The sequence below is a fragment of the Trematosphaeria pertusa genome (genome assembly GCF_010094035.1).
Source record: "Trematosphaeria pertusa strain CBS 122368 unplaced genomic scaffold BU26scaffold_15, whole genome shotgun sequence".
Taxonomy (NCBI): Eukaryota; Fungi; Ascomycota; class Dothideomycetes; order Pleosporales; family Trematosphaeriaceae; genus Trematosphaeria; species Trematosphaeria pertusa.
This window is the reverse complement of record NW_022987226.1, coordinates 539,743-561,601: the sequence shown is the minus strand read 5'-3', so window position 1 is coordinate 561,601 and position 21,859 is coordinate 539,743. Positions and strand designations below refer to the sequence as shown.

Sequence of the window (21,859 nt, the reverse complement as noted above, 5' to 3'; positions counted from 1 at the left end):
TACAGTAACGAGGCGTCATAGACGGCATGTTCCCGGATGAGGTTGCACTTACGAAATGGCATTATCAACGCGCTTACTCGGTGCTAGGGGTGGCGACAGGGCTCAATTCTCAGTAGGCGTCGGATATTTTGACTGCGAACGGATAGACTACGTGCATAGATGGATAGCATAACGAGGATATAATCACAAGCGTCGTACAAGGAATAAGCAAGGGCGGCTCGCAGCCAATCGCATCTGTTCCTTAGTATTAGCGGCGACTCATCGCAGTCTCATCCTCGCCGCCGTCGCGCCCGCCCTCGTCGGATACTTTCTGCTGCGGCCTACCGTTCCGTCTTCTTACACGTTACCGCCCTCACCTGACGCCGGCCCCCCCCGTCCTAGAGCGCGACCGCTCCTCTCCCAAGGAAGACCCACTGGTGTCTTGGGGCGACGTAACTCTGCGGCGCTGGCCGACGACGCTTGGAAAGGTTTTCAGAGGCCCGGTAAGGTTACGCTAGTGGGACGTAGGCTCCCCCTTTACCTAGTCGTCCCTTAACCGAGATACCCTCACCCCCCCAACAAACCACGTTTTGGCCGGCACCGCGACATTCCTCTCCCATCGCCCTCCCTCATGCGGCGCCATGAGCTCCAAGGACAATCTCGCCATGGACGAGGCGGGCGTGACGCGCTGGGACCGCGCGCGATGGATCTCCGTCTTCAGCAGCCACAACCCAACCATCCGCGAGGTAACCGAGTGTCTGGGCCTGGGCCTGTCCGCGTCCAGCTCGACAACAAACCGCGGCATCCCGAAATTCGACAATCCCGACTACCGCAAGCTGTCCAGCGAGGTCACCCGCCTGTCCAAGGAGCTTCCGAAAGAGCGCGACGCACTGCTGGACTTTGCCGCCAACCCGCGCAGCCTGGAGGAGGAGCTCGAGGAACTGCTCGCGACGTTTGGGCCGGCGATTTGGGGTAGGGACACCGATCGCACCTGCCTGCTGACGCCTGACCCCGCCAAGAAAACATACCGAAAGCACCTGTTCTACGAGGAGGCCGAGGACAAGGAGACGTGAGACACGTGCCCGTTTACTCTTTTCGTGCACATCTGACGGCGAGGCAGGCTCAAGATACACCTGCACCGATGGATCATCATCAAGGCGTGCTACTACATCCGCAACATGAAGCTCAAGCGGCCGTCGTCTGCCGCCGACTACGACACGCTGGCCGACATGGAGGCGGACGGCGACCCGATGAGCCCAAGCAAGCCCCAATTGGTAGTAAAGCTCCCGATCTCTCCGTCAAGACTACAAAGCGTTCTAAGTCCGCCACAGTCTCCCACTGGCACGCCGCAGTCGACCACCCCGCCTGGCGATGCCGCGTCGACCACAGGCGGGGCCGAGTCTTCGGCAAGACCCGTCAACGGAAAGAAGCGTAAGAGCTCCGTTTACATGTCGCTGTCTGATGGAGAAGAGATGGGATCGACGCCTGCCAAGAGACCCTATCAGAGCCATACGATGCCGTCCCATCGGAAGAGCCCCAGAAAGTCTATCAGGTCCATCGCCCCCAATAGTCCCGTCTCTGAGAACACCCCGCCGGTGCCGAGCATTAGCCAAAGCCAAAATAATAATTCGCAGCCATTGGCACCTTCTCCATCGGTGCACGAAAACGGGAGGCCGTTGCTGACCCCTCTCTCAAGCAATGAGCTGAACGGTGCTGCAAGGCCAGCTAGCGCTGCCCCGCCCGCTGGTGGATTCACCGCCGTCAACACCGGTAGCTTTACTGCCGTCAACGTCGCAGGCCCCGTTCGAGAATCACCGTCGCAGCAGCCACCGTCGCAGAATCCATCCGGCCCCAACGCTCGTAACTATTCTAGTCCCTACGACTCGAGTCCTTATGGAGGACCAACTGCCCAGAATGCATCCACCCCGAAGGCGCCGATGCTCAACACGGCGCCCGTCATCGCCCATGGATTCCAGGCCATTAACTCACCAACGGTTACAAATGGTGTCAGCGCTCGGAATTCACCCGTCGTACAGCATAATTCCCATGCAAATATACCTTCCCAAGCACCCCCTCAGATTCAACCCCTGTCCCAACCACCGGTCCAGCCTAAACCCGCCAGTCGATCTAATACTCCTGTCGCTCACCATTCTTCTCGCGGCTCGTTCTCTCACAATCCTCATAGCAGGTCGAATACTCCTATCGCTCCAGCTACAAATGCACAAACGACTCAACAGGCTCCAGCGGCTCAGACTGCGCCTCCTGCGCACACTCAAAATATCCAACATGCTCTCGCTCCCGCACCAGCAATGCAGCCGACACACCAGCCTCATATCCAGCCCGCTCCTGCACCACATCTCCATCACGCTCATGCCCACTCCCTCCCGAATGCGGTCCATTACGTTCCTCAGACACATCCGGTCCTCAAAAGCCATCCTGTCGAGGTACCTGCCATGCCGCCCACAACCTCTCTTGCGCCCGACACAAGCCTCATGCAGTGCGAGATTCTTGGCTCTCTGATGCAGTACCTCTTTCCTAAGCACACATCACCACCGGATGAAGCTGCTGTCCTCCATAAGCTAGAAACGCTCTGGCACATCAACGCCTCGATCTTCCACAAGCAGATTGGCCCATTATATGACCTGCAATCGAAGGTCCTGTTGTCATGGATCGCCGAGCGCCGGAAGATCACCCAGCTACGCCATGCTCTCACGTTTGCGCCTGGTGTAGCAGCCTCTGAGATGGTCGAACGTCTACTAGCAATGAATGACCTGAGAGTTATGCGCCTGAAATGGAAGAACATGAGTAGCGCGGACGGCCTGAGTGCTGAAGACCTACTCTGCAGAACGTTCGCCGTCATGACGAACACGGAAGGGACGGAATACCTGTTCAAAGATGGATTGGACAGGTTGAATGAGGGTATCTTCGAGTTCCTCAAGAGCGAAGACATGAGGATATTGATGCACAGGAGGTGATTGCATCGCATTACCCCTCCGCAGCCGCGGGTCGGAGCAGTACCTTTGTTCAATTTCTTCAGTTTTAGTCGGCGCTCTTATTTCTTTCTCAAAATTGGGATTCGAAGCCTCGTTTCCAGACCTGTATTGGCTACTCTCTCGGATTTCGGGTTGGATTTTGGGGTTGGATGTCTCATTCTTTTTGGGGTTCACTGGTCCGGCCAAAATGGCTTCATTTGTTTGCTTTCCTCTTGGATTGCCTCCTTGAGCGTATAGTTCTCCCTGGTTTAGCGATGGCGTCTGGTGGCCTTCTGGTCTTGAATTTGGCGAATCGCCTTCTCGGTTCTCTGGGCTTAGGAGCAGGCTTTGGGCTATGGATTGGGATCCAGATTGGCATTGCGACATATCGAATTGTAATAAGACTGTCGGCTTCTATTTAGCTGGATCAACCAAGAGTAATTCTTAGCTCGGCTTGATATCCAAACCATTCAGCGGTAACGGCAGAACTAACCGAATACGTCCGTCACGTGAGTGCTCTTGGCAAAGCGTTAGGATCGTCAGACTTCGCAGAGGAATACCACATTGTCGAGCTGAAGCCTATCAAGCACTCATATGCTGACATCTTACTCTTACCTGAAATGATCGACATCCTTTTTCCATAGCTAACTGAAGCCTCTCTTGATGCGGCTTTCCGACAAGCATATCTTGGGGGCCAGCCTGTGTGTCACCTGCAGGCCTGACCGGTATCTTCACCTTCAGCCTTGCCCTGCCCACACGGCATGGTTTATGAGCGGCCTCCTCCCTCCTTCCGCTCTGAGACGGTATAAGTCACTCATGCGGTGAACCGCACATCTTTTTTGAGCGTTCTCGTAATCTTTTACGCGTTATGGTTGTCCGACTATTCATCCCACCTGGTAGGATTCCAGAACAGATTAGCATATGCCCAGAGGGGTATCTCACTGCTTGAGTAGGAGAAGGCCAACATCACATCGTTCCGAAACGACCCGATCCCCTCGGCGCAAACGCTACGCTCCAATATGCCATCGTTTCCTCTACTGCCCTCGCCGCGGGGTACACGTCCTTCGCTGCGAAGTTCACGCGCCGCGTCACGCCTCACACGAAGATATCGAAAACAGCGCTATTCATAAGGTCTTCAGCGAGATTGGGGATATGGGCCTTGGTAGCCGGCGCCGCTGTAAACACCTACTACCATACGCGCTTTACTTCGATTGTGGTCGCACAGACGGTCAAGGAACCTACACCCGCGAAGCTCTGGGACAAGACGGAGAAATATACGGTTGATGATGGATGTTTGGCTGGTGCAGCGCTGGGGTTCGTTGCGTTCCTGCCAACGCTGTTCATGCGCCGGCCGAGCGTGTCGTGGTGGGCGCGTTGTGTTGGGATGACCAACATTGGCGCCTGCACTGGAGTTGTAGCATCGCATGCGTACTTCCAGTATACTGGAGAGAGGCAAAAGGCTATGGAGGTGCTGGAACAACAGCGGCAGCGAAGGACGTTGGAGTTCCATCATCTCTTTTGGGACAAGTTGCTCATGGCGAAATTCGACCTTCCTATTCAACAATACGTTCGACACAACGGCATCTTTCGCGCTTACCACTTACCCGCAGAAGTCTACGACGCACCCGAGAAGTTCGGGTTATCTCCACCCGCGACTACAGAAAGCAACGCGACAACCGAGTCTCCAGGTGCCGCTGAGAAGACACCCGACGATCGTTACTACACTGCAGCCCCCGATCACGCACAACATCTGAGAAACCTCAGCATTGAGAGCATACAGAATGAAGTGAAGGGGTGCGAGCGAGAAAAGCAGGCTGCGTTAAAAGAGGCGGCGTACATGGCTTATGAGATTTCCCGGAAACAGTACGAGTTCTGCCACGCGGACTTTCCCACCGAAGAAGACAGGCAGACACGGATGAGAGAGCTGCAGCTCATGAACGTCGCTTTCAACCGGCTACGAGCCAGTGCCGATGAACTGGACCGGCGGGTGCTAATCGGGAAGAACTGGCTCCGCCAAATAACAGCCTGGAACTCAGACGATGCACGCTCGGGCTGGCTCGCTACCTCCACCCTCTGCGACCCCGAAACCCACGATCCGAGCCTCTCGATTGCGGAAATGAGAAAATTTCAAGACCAGTTGACGGACGAGATCAGGAGATTTGAGGCGCTGGTTAAGAGTCCGGCGAAGCAGGATGTCGAGAAGAGGGAGAAGTGGAAGACGGATTTGGATGATGCGAGGATTATGCTGAGGGCGGCGGATCAGGTGGTCTTTGAGCTGGAGAAGAAGGCCAAGGGGCCGCATAAGGTGACCGTCAAGGTGGTTAAGGAGGATACGCCGCCGGATAATTTGGAACCGGAGAAGCCATAGATTGCACGAGGGGTTTTTGGGAGAGATGTTAAAGCTATGCAATCGTACAAAGGTGAGTGCTGGAATGGCGCTGACTGCAGCCGACTCGGAGTATCGTTTGCTGATATTCGTACAGGATGATCTAGGTAGAAGAGTCACAACTTAAGATGATAGAGGGTAGCGAAGTATCTGGTGTCTTACTGAGGGTGGCATCCCATGCCGTCTTGTCACGTGTCCGTTTCCGCCATGCTTCTCTATCGGCTCGACTTGTCACCCGGTATATGCGTTCTCATCCACAGCACGCAGCCGGGTTATCTTCTTGAGCGAGCCGACACCAGTCGGCCTTTTCACTGCTCCTTTAAATTCTCCAGGCTTATCAAGTGCCCAGTGCCGCCATCTCGGACGGGATCAGTGAGCCTCGCAGCCCCCGGCATAAGGTTATGCCTGGGTGCGCGATGCCTTCCGTGCAAAATCCGGCCTGGCTATCCTCCGATCAGTAGGCGCGCGAATACTTACTGAGTCTGTGTCCTATGAGGGTCCTCAGGTTTAGTATTCCGCTGCGGCCGACCGCAGCTATCTCCGAATAACGGAAGAGACATGGTCAAGTGCGTGTGGATGCTACAGAGGCCGTCACGGGGAGGAGAAGTGAAAGGGCGAGCTCGTCCCACTGCCATAACGGGTCAGCCAGGGTATATACGCAATTTTTTTCACTGCGCACGCGTTCGCGCTCCGCATGTCAAGATTTTGACCTCGTTCCCACCCCCGCTTCCACACCACACTACTCACCGACGAACATTCGAGTAAGCCGACCATAGTACAGCGCGCCCTTGTATCCGTTGCTAAAGGCTTCTAGGCTCCATAATGGTATCCGTATACTATCCCTCTCGCTGGGAGTCCGAGCGGAAGGCGAAACGCACGCAAATCTCGACCGTCATCGACGAGTTGGGCTTGCAACCGAATGCGCAAACGCCAGCGCGTGGCGTTCAGAAATTCGACAACAGGTATGTAACCGCGTTAGCTGCCGCTGTCACTGCCATTGCCAAGGGTTTGAAAGGTTTGGACGAGAAAGAGCTTGTGGACGCGGCGAGGAGCGGGAAATACGTCGCGGAGGAGATCGAGGGGTTGTTAGAGCAGTATGGGGAGGATATTTGGGGAAGGAATGCGGAGAGGGCCCATTTGAAGAAGGATTTGGTGTTTGAGCGGGAGAGCGATCGCAAACTGTAAGTTTTGTTCATGTTTGAAGGACTGGGTGGCTGATGCGAGAGATTACAGGCTGAAGGAGCGCCTTCATGATTGGATCTTCCTGAAGGCGTTCAATAAATGGAGGAACAGTAAGCAATACGCGAATAGGAAGGCACAGCTGGCGGAGGAGAGCATGAACCAAGAGCAAGAAGCAGAGAGCAGCGACGAAGAGGAGCTTGATGCCGGAGCAGAAGCCCCGATCCCATCGACAAACAACCCTAACGACAACAAGCACACCTCAAGCACGCCTACTCGCCTGTATCACCCATATTTTCCCATCACAGAACCCTGGTCAGAGCAGCAATGGTCTTCCTTCCGCGCCCGACCGAAAGTAAACCTGCACACCATCCTCACGTCACTCGGCCTCATCCCGCGCAGCGTAAATATTGCCAAGGCCTACATCCCACGTTGCTTCGAGAACGACCCTACGCTCGTCGCCTTCTCCGACGAGCTCACCACAATCGCGAAGCGCGTACAGATGAGCCTGGATGCGAAGGATGTCGCCAAAGCGGCTGCGAATCCGAACTACCTCGACGCTGAAATCGATGAACTGCTGTACAATTTCGGACCAGATCTTTGGGGCCAGCATCTCGAGGTCAAAGAGGACCGGAACCGCTTGGAGTATGAGAATGATGAGCAGAGGCAGATGTAAGTCTAATTACTACTAGACATGCGTTTTGCGCTAACGAGGGTTGTGCAGCATTTGGCTTCATATTCATCAGTGGATCTTCATGAAGGTGTACAATAGTGTCCGGTATGTGGACTGGGTATCGAACGGGAAGAAGCGGAAGCCGCGCTCGCGGAGCCGCGATAGCTCAGAGAGGTCCAAGAAGGCGAAGACGGACACGGGAGCGAAGAGCAAAAAGAACATTACCGATGCTCAGGACGAAGCGGACAACAGCGACTGGGAGACCATCACAGATGCGGATGAGAACGAAGGTCTGGAAGTCGACGAGGACACCGCGATACACGGACGAAACAAGCTCGCCGACCTGCTGCGCAAGTACTTCCTCGATTCCAACCGTAACGACGACGCTTTCGGCGAAACCGCCCTGCTCAACGAGCTCGAGCACGAATGCGCCGCCAACTCCGACGTCTTTACCTCCGCACTCCCGCCCAGCGACAAACCGCTCCTCGCCACCTTCTCGTCCATCCTCGCCGCCTGGATCGACTGGCGTCGCACCGTCGTCCGCATTAAGGCCTATCTACCCTCTCTGCCGCCGAACCCAGCCATCGCCAATAAGCAGCGCGCTATCCTCGCCAGCACGATTCGAGAGAAGAGAGAGGCTTTCCAGCGTATGAAGGTGGATATTGCGGGATTGAAGATGGGGCCGGAGGATGCGCTGTGTGTGGGGTGTATCAAGATCATGGGGCTGAAGGGGACCACGAAGGAAGGTAAGGAGATTCTGAGAGTGTTCAGGGACAGGCTAGCGGGGTTCGCTGCGGAGGTTGGGGATTTGGAGGGCGATGAGCTGACGGTGGGGGAGTAGTAGGGGGTCGAAGCGTTCCGGCGCAAGGCGTGGACACCGATGCGGGAGAGTGGTATAATGATCTAGGGCTCTTGATGGCCGGAGATCGGATATAGACATTGCCGTAATGATAAGCTCAGCGCTGAATTGCAGGCTAATGATGTCATGTCCCGACGTTTCCTTCCTGTGCACGGATGTATGAACGCCCAACTCCGTCATGCTGGTATAATAGACAGGTTAGGCGACTGCCTCCCTCTCTGCCCTTTGCACACCTGTATCCCTCCTCTATGCTCCAAGCGCCATCCCAGATGCCGTATCACGCGGGCTATGAATCCGAGTTCACCGTTCCCTGCCTTCATTAGCATCTCCCGCGTAACACGCTTAGGGTAGGTATACTCACAACGAGCCAATCCATCCCCTCGTCCACGCCCCTCCCATCCACCGCCGAGCACGCCACGATACTCCAATTTCGATCCTTCAAATCCCCCAGCCGCAGCGCCTCGCTAATCTCTCCTGCGCCCTTCGCCCCGGGTTGATCCTGCTTGTTCGCGAAAACCAACAGCGCCGCGTCGCGCAGCTCTTCCTCGTTTAGCATCGCGGTGAGCTCCTCGGCGGCCGTGGATAACCGCTCGATGTCGGTGGAGTCGATGACGAAGATTACGGCGGCGGTGTTGGCGTAGTAGCAGCGCCAGTAGGGTCGAATCGAGGTCTGGCCGCCGAGATCCTGTGCGGGGAAAAGTTAGACGTGAGACGTTGACGGGGGCAGTGGAGAGAGAGAGAGCAGAGCGCTTGCTTACCCAGACGTTGAAGTTGAGATTCTTGTACGTTACGGACTCGACGTTGAAGCCTATTGTAGGTATTGTCGTGACGACCTCTCCAATCTGGCGGCATGCGGTCAGCTTCGCGCATTCTCACAGTAGCCTTCTTTATATCGCTCCCTCCGCCGTACCTTTAATCTGTATAGCAGTGTCGTCTTGCCCGCATTATCCTACGCGCATTTGTCATCAGCAAAGAGTGGACACCTCTCGCCGTAGCAGGCAGAACTCATGGCTGCCATACAAGCCCCAGGATCAGTATCCGGATCTCCTTCTTCGCCCAGATCAACGACGCAAACTTTGACAGGTAGCCTCCCATTGTTGTGTCGCCCTTCTATAACTCTCTCGCGCCTGTGTCGGCTATTGTGGCTGCGGCGCTTCACCGCCGAACGGTTTCGCGGAAGATTGGAGGAGCGTGGGGATACGGTCGGTGCAGCTTGAAAGGTTGGGCTGTATAGTTTTCGGAAGACAGTAGTATGCGCTCGGAAATATGGGAAGGAGGGCAGGGTGTCGTTGTCGCGTGCGTTCGTCGAAGTGGCTCCTCCGTGTTCTGGATTTATGGAGTGGTGATCAAACAGGACAAACATCGAAGGTTTCCGGGCTAGGTTTCTCCGCTCCGGATATTCAACGTCGCTTTTGGAACGCTCTGCTTGGTCTTTCCTACTTTTCTTATACTATCAGAGTCGATACTCGATATTTTGTTATTTTGGTTTTTAGCTCGCTGTTGTCTGAACATTAATTTTTTTTTCTAGTCGAATCCTGAAAATTTCTCTGCCACATGCTATTACATTTTCGCATCTCCTACTCTACATTTTGGCTCAGTTGAGCAATGAATTTTTGCAGTCATTTCCATGGTTTCTCATTTCCAAAGTTTATGAGTCACGATATTCCCGTGTCCCCCGGGTCTGTTCTACTTTCCTGCCCACATCTCTTATCTATTTTTCGCACGTCGCCCAATTTCAGCAACTCCAGCCGAGAGGACGAAGTTCCACTAGTCTACCACGTCTTCTCCACTCTAACAGTCTGGTAATCTTTTTGCCGAACAGCCGTTGACAAGTGTAAGCCCAACTTCTTGTTGCAACGTATTGTTGTCCTGTGGATTAAGCAATAGGCTTCTGTCCTCGAACCCAAGGCTCGAGGGGTGTTGTATCATGCCCTTTGGATTTCTATGCATTACTTCTGATGCAGGATTCTCAATGTCGGTCTTCTTCCTAGTCGTGTATGCTTCGTCGAAGATCTTTGCCCGCGGTGCAAGGGCTTGCTCATATGCACATGTCTGCTTTTGGCTTTGTTCACGTACTCGAGGCCTACTCGTGCTGCACGTTGTGTGTGCATAATGCGCATAGGATCGAGTTATGGGTGCAGTAATTATTGTGCACCCAGAGATGAAAACTTCCGAGCTGCCTTCCCTCCGGTTGTGGCCTGGCTTGGCTGTAGGAAGACTGGTGGACTAAGGCGACTATCTTCCTGCGGTTTGTCGTCCTGTTACGGGTGGCGGCATCTCGCTCGCACTGATACGGTATGCCAACGGTGGCGATGTCGTTGGTGATTCGACTGCTTTGCCTGAGGTCGATTGGCGGTGGCGTCTGCCGTACCCTTTGTGCACGAGAGCCTTCGGACGAGGGAAACCATGTCCCGAAGGCCTCCAGCACCTTTTCCACGGTTCGGCCCTGAGCATGTCTACGCCAGAGAAATTCGCAGCACAGCAGCGTCCCTCAGGGGCGCGATGCTCGTCTGTCCTTCCGGTGCGGTTCAACCGAACCTCCAACATTGCCCTATATAGGTATAGGGGCGGTTGGAGCACCTCCTGAATAGCCTGACAGGACGACTTCGGTGAGTTCCGGGTAGGCATTCCCTTTTTTGAGCGTTGGCTTCCTTGGTTCATAAATCGAATATTCGAAGATGCTTTCTCCTTTTGGGTGTTAGTTTCCCTGGTTCAAAAAGTGATTTTTTGAAGACGCTAGACCTCAGAACCTTTCTCTACTTAAAGGGCCCATTTCCTCCCTCTCTATGATTTCTCTCCATCCCACACTCACTCACTCCAACTCTGTCTCCGAAGACAGGTTTACACTTCCACACCTCTCAGTTTCACAGCAACCAGCCTCTTCTGCTCTCAGAGCCCATTACACAACCACTAAGATGCCTGTCTCTTTCTCCTCTCCCTCTGGCACTCAGTGCCCGCGCCTCGACGCCTACAAGGCCCTCAAGTACTCGCAGCTCGAGGTATTTGCCGAGAACCGATACCAGACCCCCAAAGAGCGCGAGCTCTACAAGTCCTCGCTGCTCGCCATCTCCGCCGACAACGACCTAGAGCCCACCGAGGCCAAGCTGGGCGAGCTCCTCTACTTCCGCGAGGGCTCCCTCCTTGCTGCCAAGCAGCGCGTCAACGAGATGACCCGGCTCCAGCTGGAGCACGAATCCCTGGTCCGCGGGCTGCTCACCCGCAACGAGCTGCCGCCCCTGTCCGACTTCCGTCTCCGCGCGCTCCTCCTGGGCGACCAGTTGCAGCTCGAGGCCGAGAATCGTGCCGCCCGCCTTGCTTCGCCCGACAGCGGGTACGTTTCCGCGGTTGGCTCCGACGAGGAGCTTTCGGGACCGGACGCCAACGACGATAAGCCCGGCCACATCGTCCGGCACTGGCATCCGGAGTTGGGTCAGTCGGTATCGTACAGGTACTAGCCGACGGCGCGGCTGCTTTCGATAGGGTTCTTCTTTTGGTAGTTTGCGGATTGCGCAAGGGCGGTAGAGGGTTCGTTGGGATGTATTTTTCGATCATGCGGTGTTGAGGGACTCCGCGGTTTTCGTAGTTTCTGGCGTTGGATATACCCCCGGGAGGATATTTGTTCACTGTTTGATTTTCTGTAGTTGTTGATGCTTGATCTCAATCCTTGCTTGTGATCTGATGCCCATCGTGATGTTCCTCACTGCTGATGTTGACATTCACTCCATGTGCCTGCTCCCGAGCCCAGTCGCACTTTCACTTCCAAACACAGAAAAATTCTCTCTATTGAGCACCTCCGAGCCAAGGTGCACCCCGCACAGGCCAACCATGCTCTCACATTTTCTGAAATCAGGAAGTCCCCCGCCTTCCTTGCTCACTCCATCCATACATTTTCGACATACACGCTCCACCACTCACACTCTCCGACAATTTGCATCCACGCAACGTGGCATAGCACCCTATCGACATCCCTTCTCATAGCCATAACCATGTCAACCACAAAGATTTCTCTCGGCCAGTACATGCAGCGCAAGCAGTCGGCATTGGTGAGTATTTCGAAGTCTTCCATGCCAGCAGACGCTAAGTTGATACAGGGGAACGCCGCCTCCGCTGCTCCCCCTATAGTCACCACCACCACGGCGTACGCTTACGGCGCACCCAGCCTTGCTGCCGCCATCGAAAACCCGGCGAAGTACTACCCGAAACCCGATCCTTTCGCTGGGATTTCCAACTCGTCCAATCCCTATCCTACTTACATCCCGAACCGAAAGCCGCACTGGTCGCGGCCACCTTTGGTCCACCCTTCCCAGTATGCACGGCCTTCCCTCTATGTGCCGAAACTCGGCTCAGCTCCGTGGTTGGACCAAGACACGATAGACATGAACAACCGCCTCAAGGACATCTTTTCCCGTCCCCTTGATCAGGAGCGAGGCGACCATTGGCGCCCTCCGAAGCGATATTCCCGCGATAGTGATTGCAGCCACGACCGCCACTTTCGGGACTTCGTGCCCAAGTCCCCTCGGCGCGGACGCATACAGAAGCGCCGCGAGTCCACCCACTCAGCCGACCGAGCTGGCCTTGATCACATCACACTAGGTGCAGTGACTAGATTTGATGACCCTAACACATACAAGGCTCTGGTGCTCGACGAACTCCTCGACGAAGCTCGAGCCCGCGGTCTCCCCCTTCGGTCAGTACCTGATAAAGCCTACGTTGCTCAAGCCTTGGAACTTAGCGACAGGGTATATTGCGAGCAGCTCCAGATGCATTGGGGCAAAGGGGCAGATGTCCTTCGTGACACTGTCATCACCGCTGGCGTACCCGGCCTGGATTCGCAGAAGCACTATTCCGCTGAGACCCTCGCTATGAAGATTGCTGAGCATGGGGCTCGTCAAGCTGTGGAGCGCCTCCACGTTAAAGAGAAGGACCATGCTACGAAGGAAGCTGAAGCAAAGGGGAGCATCAGAAAGACTTCTCGCAAGTCCAAGCCGACCCAGGTCACTGCATCTGCTACGAAGGTGAACACGACAAAGCCTGCTGAAGACACTCAGGCTGAGGCATCCCAGCACAAGCAACAGCGAGCCGTAGAGGCTGAGAAGTCGACGAAAGCGACCAAGTCGAGCAAGTCGGTGGATATCGAGATGACAGCCGCTCTGGAGAGCGAGACACCACGTAAGATACTGAAGCCTAAGAGCCAGAAGCCCGATACTGCGACGTCTAGCTATCCATCTCCTGAGGCCACTGACTCGCCGGACTCCACATCAACTACACCGCCATCGCCTCGTGCACACCCTGCCACGAAACAGGTCATGCCTACGTCGAAGGCAGGATGCACTAGCAGTGAGCAGGAGCAGCCTCGGGGTATTGCGCAAGTTGCTAGGAGACGCAGTACTTCGTCTTCCCTGAATGGTCTCAACTGTGCGTCGCCGAAGCGAAAGCGCTCTGTAAGGGATACCAAAGGTCGCCTGGAGGACTATCGCAGTGGCGAGGATCATGCGGTCAAGGGTGAGGAGGACGGGGAGATGCAGGAGGTTCGGCCAAAGAAGAAGAGGAAGCCCGGCGTTTCGCTTACCGCGATGAAGAAGAGCCGCTTGATTTCTGGGTTGTGAGGATTTATTCCCCAGCAGATGCATGGATATTGGGCATTTTGGGAGGAAGTGGCTGGAGCCATAAAGGGGGCGTTTTTATGTTGAGTAACATTATCATAGCTATGCAGGTGCATGGCTTCGGATGGTCATCTGGGTATCATCGGGCGGATTCCTGATTCTCGCTGCACCAATATTAGTGACCTTTCGTAGAAGCGACAGACACCCGGTCTTATTGTTACAATAATATGTAAGGTCTCTTAAGAGAGTGATTGGTGTACTGTACCTTTCTAGTATGACCATGACCCCCAGCTGCTCACCCTCCTCCCGTCCCATCCATATTGTCTGAATACCGAGTTGCAGCGCATTGAAAGCACGCGGGCTCCGTATTGAGCCGCTATCATTCGAAGGTTGCCGGAGCGGTGTGCAATAGAGAACAACAATAGCTAGCGAAACGATCGGCCGATTGCGGGTGAAGTGAAAAGCCCGAAAAGCGCTCCTTCCTCCTCTGCGTCCGCTCGACGTCAGGTGGTCTGAGCGCCGCTTCACCGTCGCGCCCGCCTCCATAAATTCGCCTCGCCCCGCCCTCTGACTCTTTCTTTCTTTCTTTCTCCTCTCATACCCACCTGCAAATGCATACGCTGCGACTCTTCTTGCTCTTTGCAACAACGCTATTTGCAATCCAAACTACCTTCAACTATCACTTCTACTTCAATACCATGGCCCGTGGTCTTGGCCCCAAGGCGACTGACGCCAACCTCACGCCGCTCGGTCCCCGCAGGCGCTTCGGCACCAAGCCAGACGCTCCTAAGGCTATCGAGCCTGCTCTGGCAGCTCATGCTGAGCCAGGAGAGCCAATCGAGAAGCCAGTCGAGAAGCCAGACGTAGCCATCCAAGCTCAAGTCAACGGCCGCGAGCTTCCACCTAAGATCGCTGCACCCAGTCTCGGCTATCCTGAGTGTATTGGCGAAGGCAGTCTAACTGTCGAGGCGCCTCACTGCAAGCCGGTCGACAAGCCGGTCAACAAGCCAGTTCCGTCTAGCAATGGTCAAGCCAAAGGCCCCGGCGTTCCGCCTAAGACAGCTACGACCAAGCTCAACCACCTAGAGCGTGCTGGTGAAGGCACTTCCACGCCCAAGGTTAAGTCAGTTAATCAGCCTGCTCCGAAACGTTCTGCAGATGAAGCCTGCCTAGAGAACTACACCACTCCGGCCAAGAAAGCCAAGACTGACTCCAACGTCTCCGAGCATGATGATGAGGGTGCTCCGTCAGTTCAACTTCATCATGACAAGTTAGTCGGACAACCTGCTCCAACTCACGCGGATTCCTCGACCGTTGAAGCCATGCCCAAGGGCTCCAGGAGCAAATTCACACCCACTGATCACGGCCGTGATTCGACTCCAACTGACAAGGTTCCTCACGACAAGCAGGCCAATCGCACCGCCCCAGTCACCACTACACCTTCGACCAGTGCAGACACCACCAAGGCTCCTATCAGTCCGCCTAAGACGGCAGCTGTCACCCCTAATCCCACTGAGCGTCGCAGTCGTTCCGCTCTAAAGGTCAAGGCGTCTCATGATGACGTAGTCGACCAACTTGCTCCAGCCTCTCCAGCAACTGCAAGCAGCGAAACCACCGTCAAGGCCCCTGACAGTCAGCCTAAGCGCGCCGCCACCGGATCTGAAACCGCAGAGAGTGTAGCATCGCCTGTACAGGCAGCTACAGAAGCTCGTGATGAAGCCATTGCTCGGCGTTCACCTCCTGCTATCGCTAGAGCCTCCCAGCGCAACCAACCTTCATTGAGTAACCTCGGGCTGCACCCAGATCGACTCAAGATGATAGAGGGTAGCTCACTGATGGCCCCGCCACCGACGGAAGCTCGCCGCAAGCGCAAGTCCCCGTACGACTTTCCGCCAGATGAAGCATCCCCACGAACTCGTGATAGCGCCTCCCGGCGCCCGAACCCGTCGCCAAGCAACCTCGGATTGCACCCAGACCGACTTAAGATGCTAGAGGAGTGCTCACTAGGACCGAAACCAGTAATCACACCCGGCAATGGTCGGACCAAGCGAGCCACGTCCCCTCCACCAGCACAAGTCCACCGCAAGCGCGACTTGCCATCTGATTTTCCATCAGATGGACCCTCCCCACCAAAGCGCCATAAGAGTGGCCCAACAGGATCCGACGCCAATCTGGTGCCGCTAGGTCCGTCAAAGCTCAAGAGGTAAGTTTGGCTTCGGAAAGGCAGGCCAGAACCCCCTCTTCGGGTAATGAGCTAACAGATTTCGCAGCACATCAACCCATCATGGTAATCCCGGCAGGCGGGGCCTCTCACCCTATGAACCCCGACACGGTAAGCACTATCGTGGCTACGACCCAGTCGTGGATGATCGTCGTCGAGGCAGGTTCGAAGAACCGTCACGCCGACAGAGCGATCAACACCATGAACCCTTCGGATCTCGACACGCGAACCACCTTCGTGAGTATGCCAACCCAGCCAAGGGAAATGGTCGTCGAGACAGGTTGGACGAGCCATTTCGACGCCACGACGATCGAAACCTTTCACCTTACGGAGACCGATACTGCAAGCACCGTCGCGACTATAAGTCAACTATCGACGACCGGATTCGATATATCCGCGAAGAGGCGCCGCGCCGGCACCGAGAGAGGAACCGGTACTAACTCTCGTAGGGGAGTTGGATACCGGACCGGACCGCCTATTATTCAGGCGACTCCTGTTGCCTCCAGTATCCATCATAACCACATACGAGAGCCACATTGCTTAAACCTGTTGCTCTGATTTCATTTGAACCCACTATTCGAATGAGCACTGCAACATTTGGGGGGAAGAGGCGAACTAAATTTGGAGATATGACTGAGAGGAGAAGCAAATTGTTTGTTTACAGGAGGAGATCTTTCTGACGGCTCAGCAGAGATTCGGACTTTGGAATGTTTACTTCAGCACCGCCAGGATCACGCTCTGCATCTTGGGGTCATATTTGTGTATTTCGGTCATTCTGAGGCCAGCAGCATTGAGCAAATTTTCGTACTCGGTCTTTGTGCGCTCGACTCCACCCAAGGACGCCATCATGGTGAGGTCCACTGCGAGCATTAGTAGACGGACAGGCGCACCGTAGGAGCGAGAATGGAGTTGGACTTACTGTAGGCTGCTTGCCATGGCAGCTGTTGATCTGGTAGCACTACTTCGTCGATCACAACGCGTGAGCTAGGGTCCATTGCTGGAAGGATTGATTTCAGGAGGCGAATGCTATCTTCGTCGGTCCAGTCATGTAGAATATGCCGCAGATAATAGAACTTTGCTCCCTTGATCGGTTGTTCTTTGAAGAAGTCGTGTGCCTGGAACTCTACTCCCTCAATCCTGGGTGCGCGATCCAGCGTCTCTGGGATATCTTGCACCACAATCCGGCCTTTCAGCTCGGGGAACTTATCCTTGAAAGCTACGGCTTGCTGTCCAAAACCACCTCCTATGTCGACGAGGAGGGCAGAGTCAGGCGCCGGCACGAAGTCGCCAACCTCCTTAAGAACAGGGTACGAGCTGATCCAGTGCTCTTGTCGCTGGATAGCCATGGCATGGCCGAGCGACTTCATCTGCTCCGGGTGCTGCTTCATCCACTCAAACGGCTCCAGCTCCGTCTTCATCGCCATGTGGAAAGGCAGGTCCCTGTTGCTAGTGATGTCCTGGTACCTCCTCTCCGCGAGATAAGCAGGCAATGCAAGGCTAGTTGGGGCGTGTATGTCGTAGGCGTGCAGAATCGCACCGGCGACATGTTCGTCGGCCAGCACGCGTGTCATGCGGTTTGCGGTGAATGAGTCCACGCAGGCTCCTTCCTCGATCAGGCCGAAGGCCACCATGGCGCGCAGGAGATGGGCGAGCATTTTTGGCGCGCCGCCGGTAGTGGAGACGATGGTGGAGAGGGGGACTGGGGAGGAGTGCGTTGAGAGGAGTGGGAAGAGGGCGAGGTCGGCGCCGATTTTTACGAGGGCCATTTGCAGGTACTGAGAAGGGTTAGGGCGTGTGATGGTAGGGAGAGATGGAGGAGGAGTAGAACGTACGCCGGAGCCTAGGCGGACGACCATGTCCCACTCTGTATCTAGCGATGTTTGGAGCGAGCGGAGGTCGCGGTGGATCTTGTTGCGGCCGGATTCGTCGGCTTGGGAGTAGAGGGTGCGGATTTGGGAGATGTGCGTTTGCATGGCTGGGATTCTGTATGGGGAGGGTGGGGATGGGATGGGAGGGGGTGGCTTATAGCTTATGGCTCAGCTTCAGGATAAATGGGTCGAACAGCGAAAGTTTGGAGACCCGTTTGGATGTATATGGTCGATTAAGGTTGTTCGGGATAAAAGCTTGGGACCGGGTGTCGTCGTTGGGAGAACTTCGCGGGCTGAGAGGCGATGGTGAAGGAACTTTGATACTGGAAATGTCGCTCCTGTGGCGCCATCCTCCCTTTTATACTCATAATGGCCAGTTGATACATCTTCCGTGCTCTTCATAGTCGGTCTCCAGTCCAGGCCGATATGTGCGGTTTTCCAGGGGCATTTTACTGTTGCCTAGCGGCTAGGGGCCAAAAAAAAGCCATTTCTAGCATTGGATGGGGTACGGAATGGGGGATAGTTCTACGCAGCATCGTTGTCATTGGATAATGTATGTGATGGCGTAAAGTTGGTCGTTGGCGACGGCTCGGTCTTGCGAATCCTTCCTGGCCGAAAAGACCGAGAAGGCCGAATTCGGCGAGGGAGCCGCGAACTGCACGTGAAACAAAGCCGGCCCTAGAGCTTGTTGCTACAAAACCTGAAGGGGCAAGCTTTTGGCGAAAGATGAAATACTCCATCTAAAAATGAAGAACCGTAAATCGTTATATCAGATCATGTCGGCACTTGGCCGAGAGCTCACGTGGTAGCGTGCTTAATCAGTGCTTAATATTGCCGCTAATGATGCCCCACAAAGGCGCACACGCCCCGCGTGAACGAAGGCTTCTTTCCGCATCACCTCTCCCACATTCGAACATCAAGTGGTTCGAGCCATCTGAAACGCGACCGTGTCCGACCGTATATGCGGCTCTCGCATCGTCAAATAACTTACCGTAGTCCAGATCTGCAGTCAGCAACCGCCCACCTGTAAATCGATTCCTCGGCTCCCGTCCTGTCGCTTGATACGAGCTCGGCTTAATATAACGCCCGGCGACATGGGTATTGGTATGGACTTCTCCAGTCAGCCCTACAGCATGAGGCTACCACGCCTTTCCGCTGTGCCGGTTGCGCGACCGGATAGACCTGCATACACTACCTCGTATATGCATCGTATATTGCGCAAACAAGAAGGTGTCAATGCATCTCGTTTGGATAAAGATATCTCGACCGCATCTCTGGAATGCGTCCTGTTTCCTGGATAACCAACCATCTCGTATGTCTAACCTGAAGAGGTGGTGTTGCCGCGCTTTCGGACTTCCGTAATCGGACGAGGCCTTGCTTCGGGGTGTTCTTGGTGGTATGCGGCATTGGCCTTACAAATGCATGCAAATGTCTCTTTACGGTGTGCGGAGGCCGGAGGGACGGACGATGTGGAGGTCAACGAGTGCCTACAAAACGGGGTGCCCATTGCCCCAGAGCACTTCGTTCAAGCTCTATTGGATTTTATTTGATTCTGTGCATGTGCATCGCGGCTTTTCATCATGCCCTCTGTCTTGCGGTCTTTCTCCGTCCTTTTGCTTGGCATTCAGTTGGCCTTCGCATACAATTTCCCATATGAGAGCGTACAGCTGAAAGAGTCCGAGGTTGCTAACAATTCCGACATGTCTTTCGGCAAGCTCCCCGGCGGCATCAAAGCAAAATGCAAGACGTTCCCTGGAGACGCGAGTTGGCCTTCAGACGAGCGATGGGGCGCCTTCAATGTGAGCTTGGGCGGAGCACTAATCAAAGGCATTCCGCCTGCAGCGGCCTGCTACGACGGGCCTTATAAGGATGCAGCTAGATGTTCAGACATCCAGCGCGGTGCGAGCAATGCGGTTTATGTGTAAGCAACATTTCTTCACTCACTCTTCTAGTCATGCTGACGGTCGGCCTAGTGGGAACGATCCACTGATTCCGTTCGGGCAGTGGGCGCTTGGAAATCCTTGCCCAGTGCCCATGCCCTCCTTCCCTGGCTCACCCAACAATACAACCCCACAGTTCACTTGCAATATCACGAGTTTTCCGGCCTATGTGGTGAACGCGACTACGGTCAAGCATGTCCAGCTGGCCGTCAACTTTGCCAGAAACAACAACATACGAGTGACAATAAAGTAGGATCGCCTTGTCAATCATGCACTAGAAGCTGACAATGTAAAGGAACACCGGCCATGACTTCCTTGGCAGAGGCACAGGCGGAGGCGCTCTTCAAGTATGGGTTCACCCCTTCAAAGACTTCGAATACCTTCCCTCCGTGCAAATTGCAGACTATGAAGGTCAAGCTGCAAGAGTCGGAGCCGCACTGCAACAATACGAGCTCTTTCCGTATATGGAGGAGTCCAACATCACCTTGTTGGCCCCAGGCTCCCCGACCGTTGGCGCATACGGCGGCTTCATGCAGGGAGGAGGCTTCTCGTACATAACGTCGAAGTTCGGACTCATGGCCGATCAGATACTCTCCTTGGAAGTCGTCACAGCGGACGGGAGATTCGTGCACGCAGACCCGACGGAGAACGAAGACCTGTTCTGGGCAATTCGCGGAGGAGGACCTAGTATGACTACTTTCCCTCAATCGCCTCTATTTGCTAACCATGGGTGCAAAGGCAACTACGGCATCGTCACCTCTGCCGTCGTAAAAGCGTACCCGCCTATCAGCGTTGCCACATCATCCCTCGGCTTCCAGACCGGCCCCGTTCTCGGCAACGGCACTACCAGTCCCCAAGTCTCCAACGCCACGTTCTGGAAAGGCGTTAGCGTCTACTTCTCGCACCTCGTCCGGGTCAACGACGCCAAAGGCATCGGCTGGAACAATGTCAACACGCAAGCCCCCATGCCCCTCTTCAACAGAACCGAGCGCACCTTCTCCTTCACCGGCGACTTCCGCATCCCCGGCATCTCCGCCGCAGAAATGAAGACCTTCACCGCCCCCATCATCCAGGACTTCAACGCAGCCGGCATCAACCTCACCAACCCAGACCCCGCCTTCTACGAGACCTACGCGAAATACGGCTCCCGCAACAGTCCCAGCGGCGGCGTCGGCAACCGCCGCTTCGCCTCGCGCCTCTTCCCACGCGCCGCCTTCGTCGACCCGCTCTCCGCAGCCTTCAACGCCACCATGGCCGCCGTCCGCGCCTTCGTCGAAGAAGGCGGCTACTCGCTGCACAGCGTCGACTACCACGCCTCGCTCGCCACAGCGGGGTACCCGGGCGCCAACTCCGCGGTGAACCCGCACCTGCGCGCCGCCATCATGCACGCGACAGGCTTCGACACGAGCTCGTACGGGCCCGAGACGACGCCCGAGCAGCAGATCAGCAGCCATGCGCGGTTGAACGCGTATGCGAATAAGCTAAGGGAAGCGAGCCCCGGGAGTGGCGCGTATATGAATGAGGCTGATACCGAGGAGCCGGATTTTCAGGAGAGCTTTTATGGCGCGAATTATGGGAGGTTGTTGCGGATTAAGAAGGGCGTGGATCCGTGGGGCGTGTTTTATGCGGTTACGGCGGTGGGGAGTGAGGAGTGGGTGGTTGAGGGGACGCAGGGGCTGCCGACGCAGCAGGGGAGGTTGTGTAGGGTGGATGGGTAGGTGGTAGATTTGGGGAGAGAGTGGTAAGGAGGGGTGAGGTGGAGGGGGGCAGGTGGTTTCTGCTAGGGATGTCGGAATTAAATCTGTGTACGTCGCGAGGTTGAGCTGCGTGTCTCTCTTCGGCAGTCGCATTTCCAACATAGAAATCTATCCGATTGCTGATCTACAATACGGATATGTAGTATTACCGCGGTACTAAGGGAGCGGTCAAGCTCATACGATATCCGTCTTCACTAAATGGCCTATTACTGCGACATGTTGCTCGCGTGGTTGCAGTTCAAAGCTTCTATTTTTACCTATCTAGCTCAGTGATATATCAGAAGAAGGCCAGACTATTCAGAAATACCGGAGGATTCAGCGCAGTCGATCGATAGTATTAGAACAGGGGAGGAAAGAAAGACGGGAGGAAAGAAGGTAAGGAGAAAAGAAGGTAAGGAGAAAAGAAGGTAAGGAGAAAAGAA

General features: G+C 55.2%; 8 protein-coding genes across 8 annotated transcripts; 6 read left to right on the top strand and 2 right to left on the bottom strand.

The window, feature by feature from the left end:
- Positions 1 to 620: 620 nt before the first annotated feature.
- On the top strand, positions 621 to 2,954 carry BU26DRAFT_569201 (uncharacterized protein; the record flags this gene model as incomplete). Its single annotated transcript, XM_033833860.1, has 2 exons — positions 621 to 1,048; positions 1,100 to 2,954. The coding sequence occupies 2 exons, from the start codon at positions 621 to 623 to the stop codon at positions 2,952 to 2,954; spliced, it is 2,283 nt and encodes a 760-aa protein (XP_033679205.1).
- A 642-nt stretch (positions 2,955 to 3,596) lies between these two features.
- On the top strand, positions 3,597 to 5,793 carry BU26DRAFT_95746 (uncharacterized protein). Its single transcript, XM_033836546.1, has 3 exons — positions 3,597 to 3,847; positions 3,905 to 5,371; positions 5,435 to 5,793. Exons 1-2 carry the CDS (start codon positions 3,820 to 3,822, stop codon positions 5,317 to 5,319), a joined length of 1,443 nt encoding a protein of 480 aa, XP_033679204.1. The 5' UTR covers positions 3,597 to 3,819; the 3' UTR covers positions 5,320 to 5,371; positions 5,435 to 5,793.
- A 366-nt stretch (positions 5,794 to 6,159) lies between these two features.
- On the top strand, positions 6,160 to 8,030 carry BU26DRAFT_509138 (uncharacterized protein; the record flags this gene model as incomplete). The annotated part of the gene is made up of 3 exons (XM_033827127.1): positions 6,160 to 6,518; positions 6,571 to 7,188; positions 7,241 to 8,030. 3 exons carry the CDS (start codon positions 6,160 to 6,162, stop codon positions 8,028 to 8,030), a joined length of 1,767 nt encoding a protein of 588 aa, XP_033679203.1.
- Positions 8,031 to 8,083: 53 nt separating this feature from the next.
- On the bottom strand, positions 8,084 to 9,322 carry BU26DRAFT_522886 (ARF/SAR superfamily). Its single transcript, XM_033829898.1, has 5 exons — positions 9,069 to 9,322; positions 8,959 to 8,997; positions 8,807 to 8,890; positions 8,410 to 8,733; positions 8,084 to 8,358 (listed from the first exon to the last, which is right to left on the bottom strand). The coding sequence occupies exons 1-5, from the start codon at positions 9,141 to 9,143 to the stop codon at positions 8,335 to 8,337; spliced, it is 546 nt and encodes a 181-aa protein (XP_033679202.1). The 5' UTR covers positions 9,144 to 9,322; the 3' UTR covers positions 8,084 to 8,334.
- A 1,641-nt stretch (positions 9,323 to 10,963) lies between these two features.
- BU26DRAFT_554221 (uncharacterized protein) lies at positions 10,964 to 13,654 on the top strand (the record flags this gene model as incomplete). Its single annotated transcript, XM_033832254.1, has 3 exons — positions 10,964 to 11,496; positions 12,001 to 12,091; positions 12,140 to 13,654. 3 exons carry the CDS (start codon positions 10,964 to 10,966, stop codon positions 13,652 to 13,654), a joined length of 2,139 nt encoding a protein of 712 aa, XP_033679201.1.
- Positions 13,655 to 14,349: 695 nt separating this feature from the next.
- BU26DRAFT_554220 (uncharacterized protein) lies at positions 14,350 to 16,312 on the top strand (the record flags this gene model as incomplete). The annotated part of the gene is made up of 2 exons (XM_033832253.1): positions 14,350 to 15,854; positions 15,922 to 16,312. The coding sequence occupies 2 exons, from the start codon at positions 14,350 to 14,352 to the stop codon at positions 16,310 to 16,312; spliced, it is 1,896 nt and encodes a 631-aa protein (XP_033679200.1).
- On the bottom strand, positions 16,184 to 18,318 carry BU26DRAFT_522885 (S-adenosyl-L-methionine-dependent methyltransferase). The gene is made up of 3 exons (XM_033829897.1): positions 17,705 to 18,318; positions 16,792 to 17,647; positions 16,184 to 16,732 (listed from the first exon to the last, which is right to left on the bottom strand). The coding sequence occupies exons 1-3, from the start codon at positions 17,843 to 17,845 to the stop codon at positions 16,584 to 16,586; spliced, it is 1,146 nt and encodes a 381-aa protein (XP_033679199.1). The 5' UTR covers positions 17,846 to 18,318; the 3' UTR covers positions 16,184 to 16,583.
- A 1,002-nt stretch (positions 18,319 to 19,320) lies between these two features.
- On the top strand, positions 19,321 to 21,398 carry BU26DRAFT_435847 (FAD/FMN-containing isoamyl alcohol oxidase-like protein MreA; the record flags this gene model as incomplete). Its single annotated transcript, XM_033824149.1, has 4 exons — positions 19,321 to 19,661; positions 19,714 to 19,929; positions 19,976 to 20,367; positions 20,419 to 21,398. The coding sequence occupies 4 exons, from the start codon at positions 19,321 to 19,323 to the stop codon at positions 21,396 to 21,398; spliced, it is 1,929 nt and encodes a 642-aa protein (XP_033679198.1).
- Positions 21,399 to 21,859: the final 461 nt, after the last annotated feature.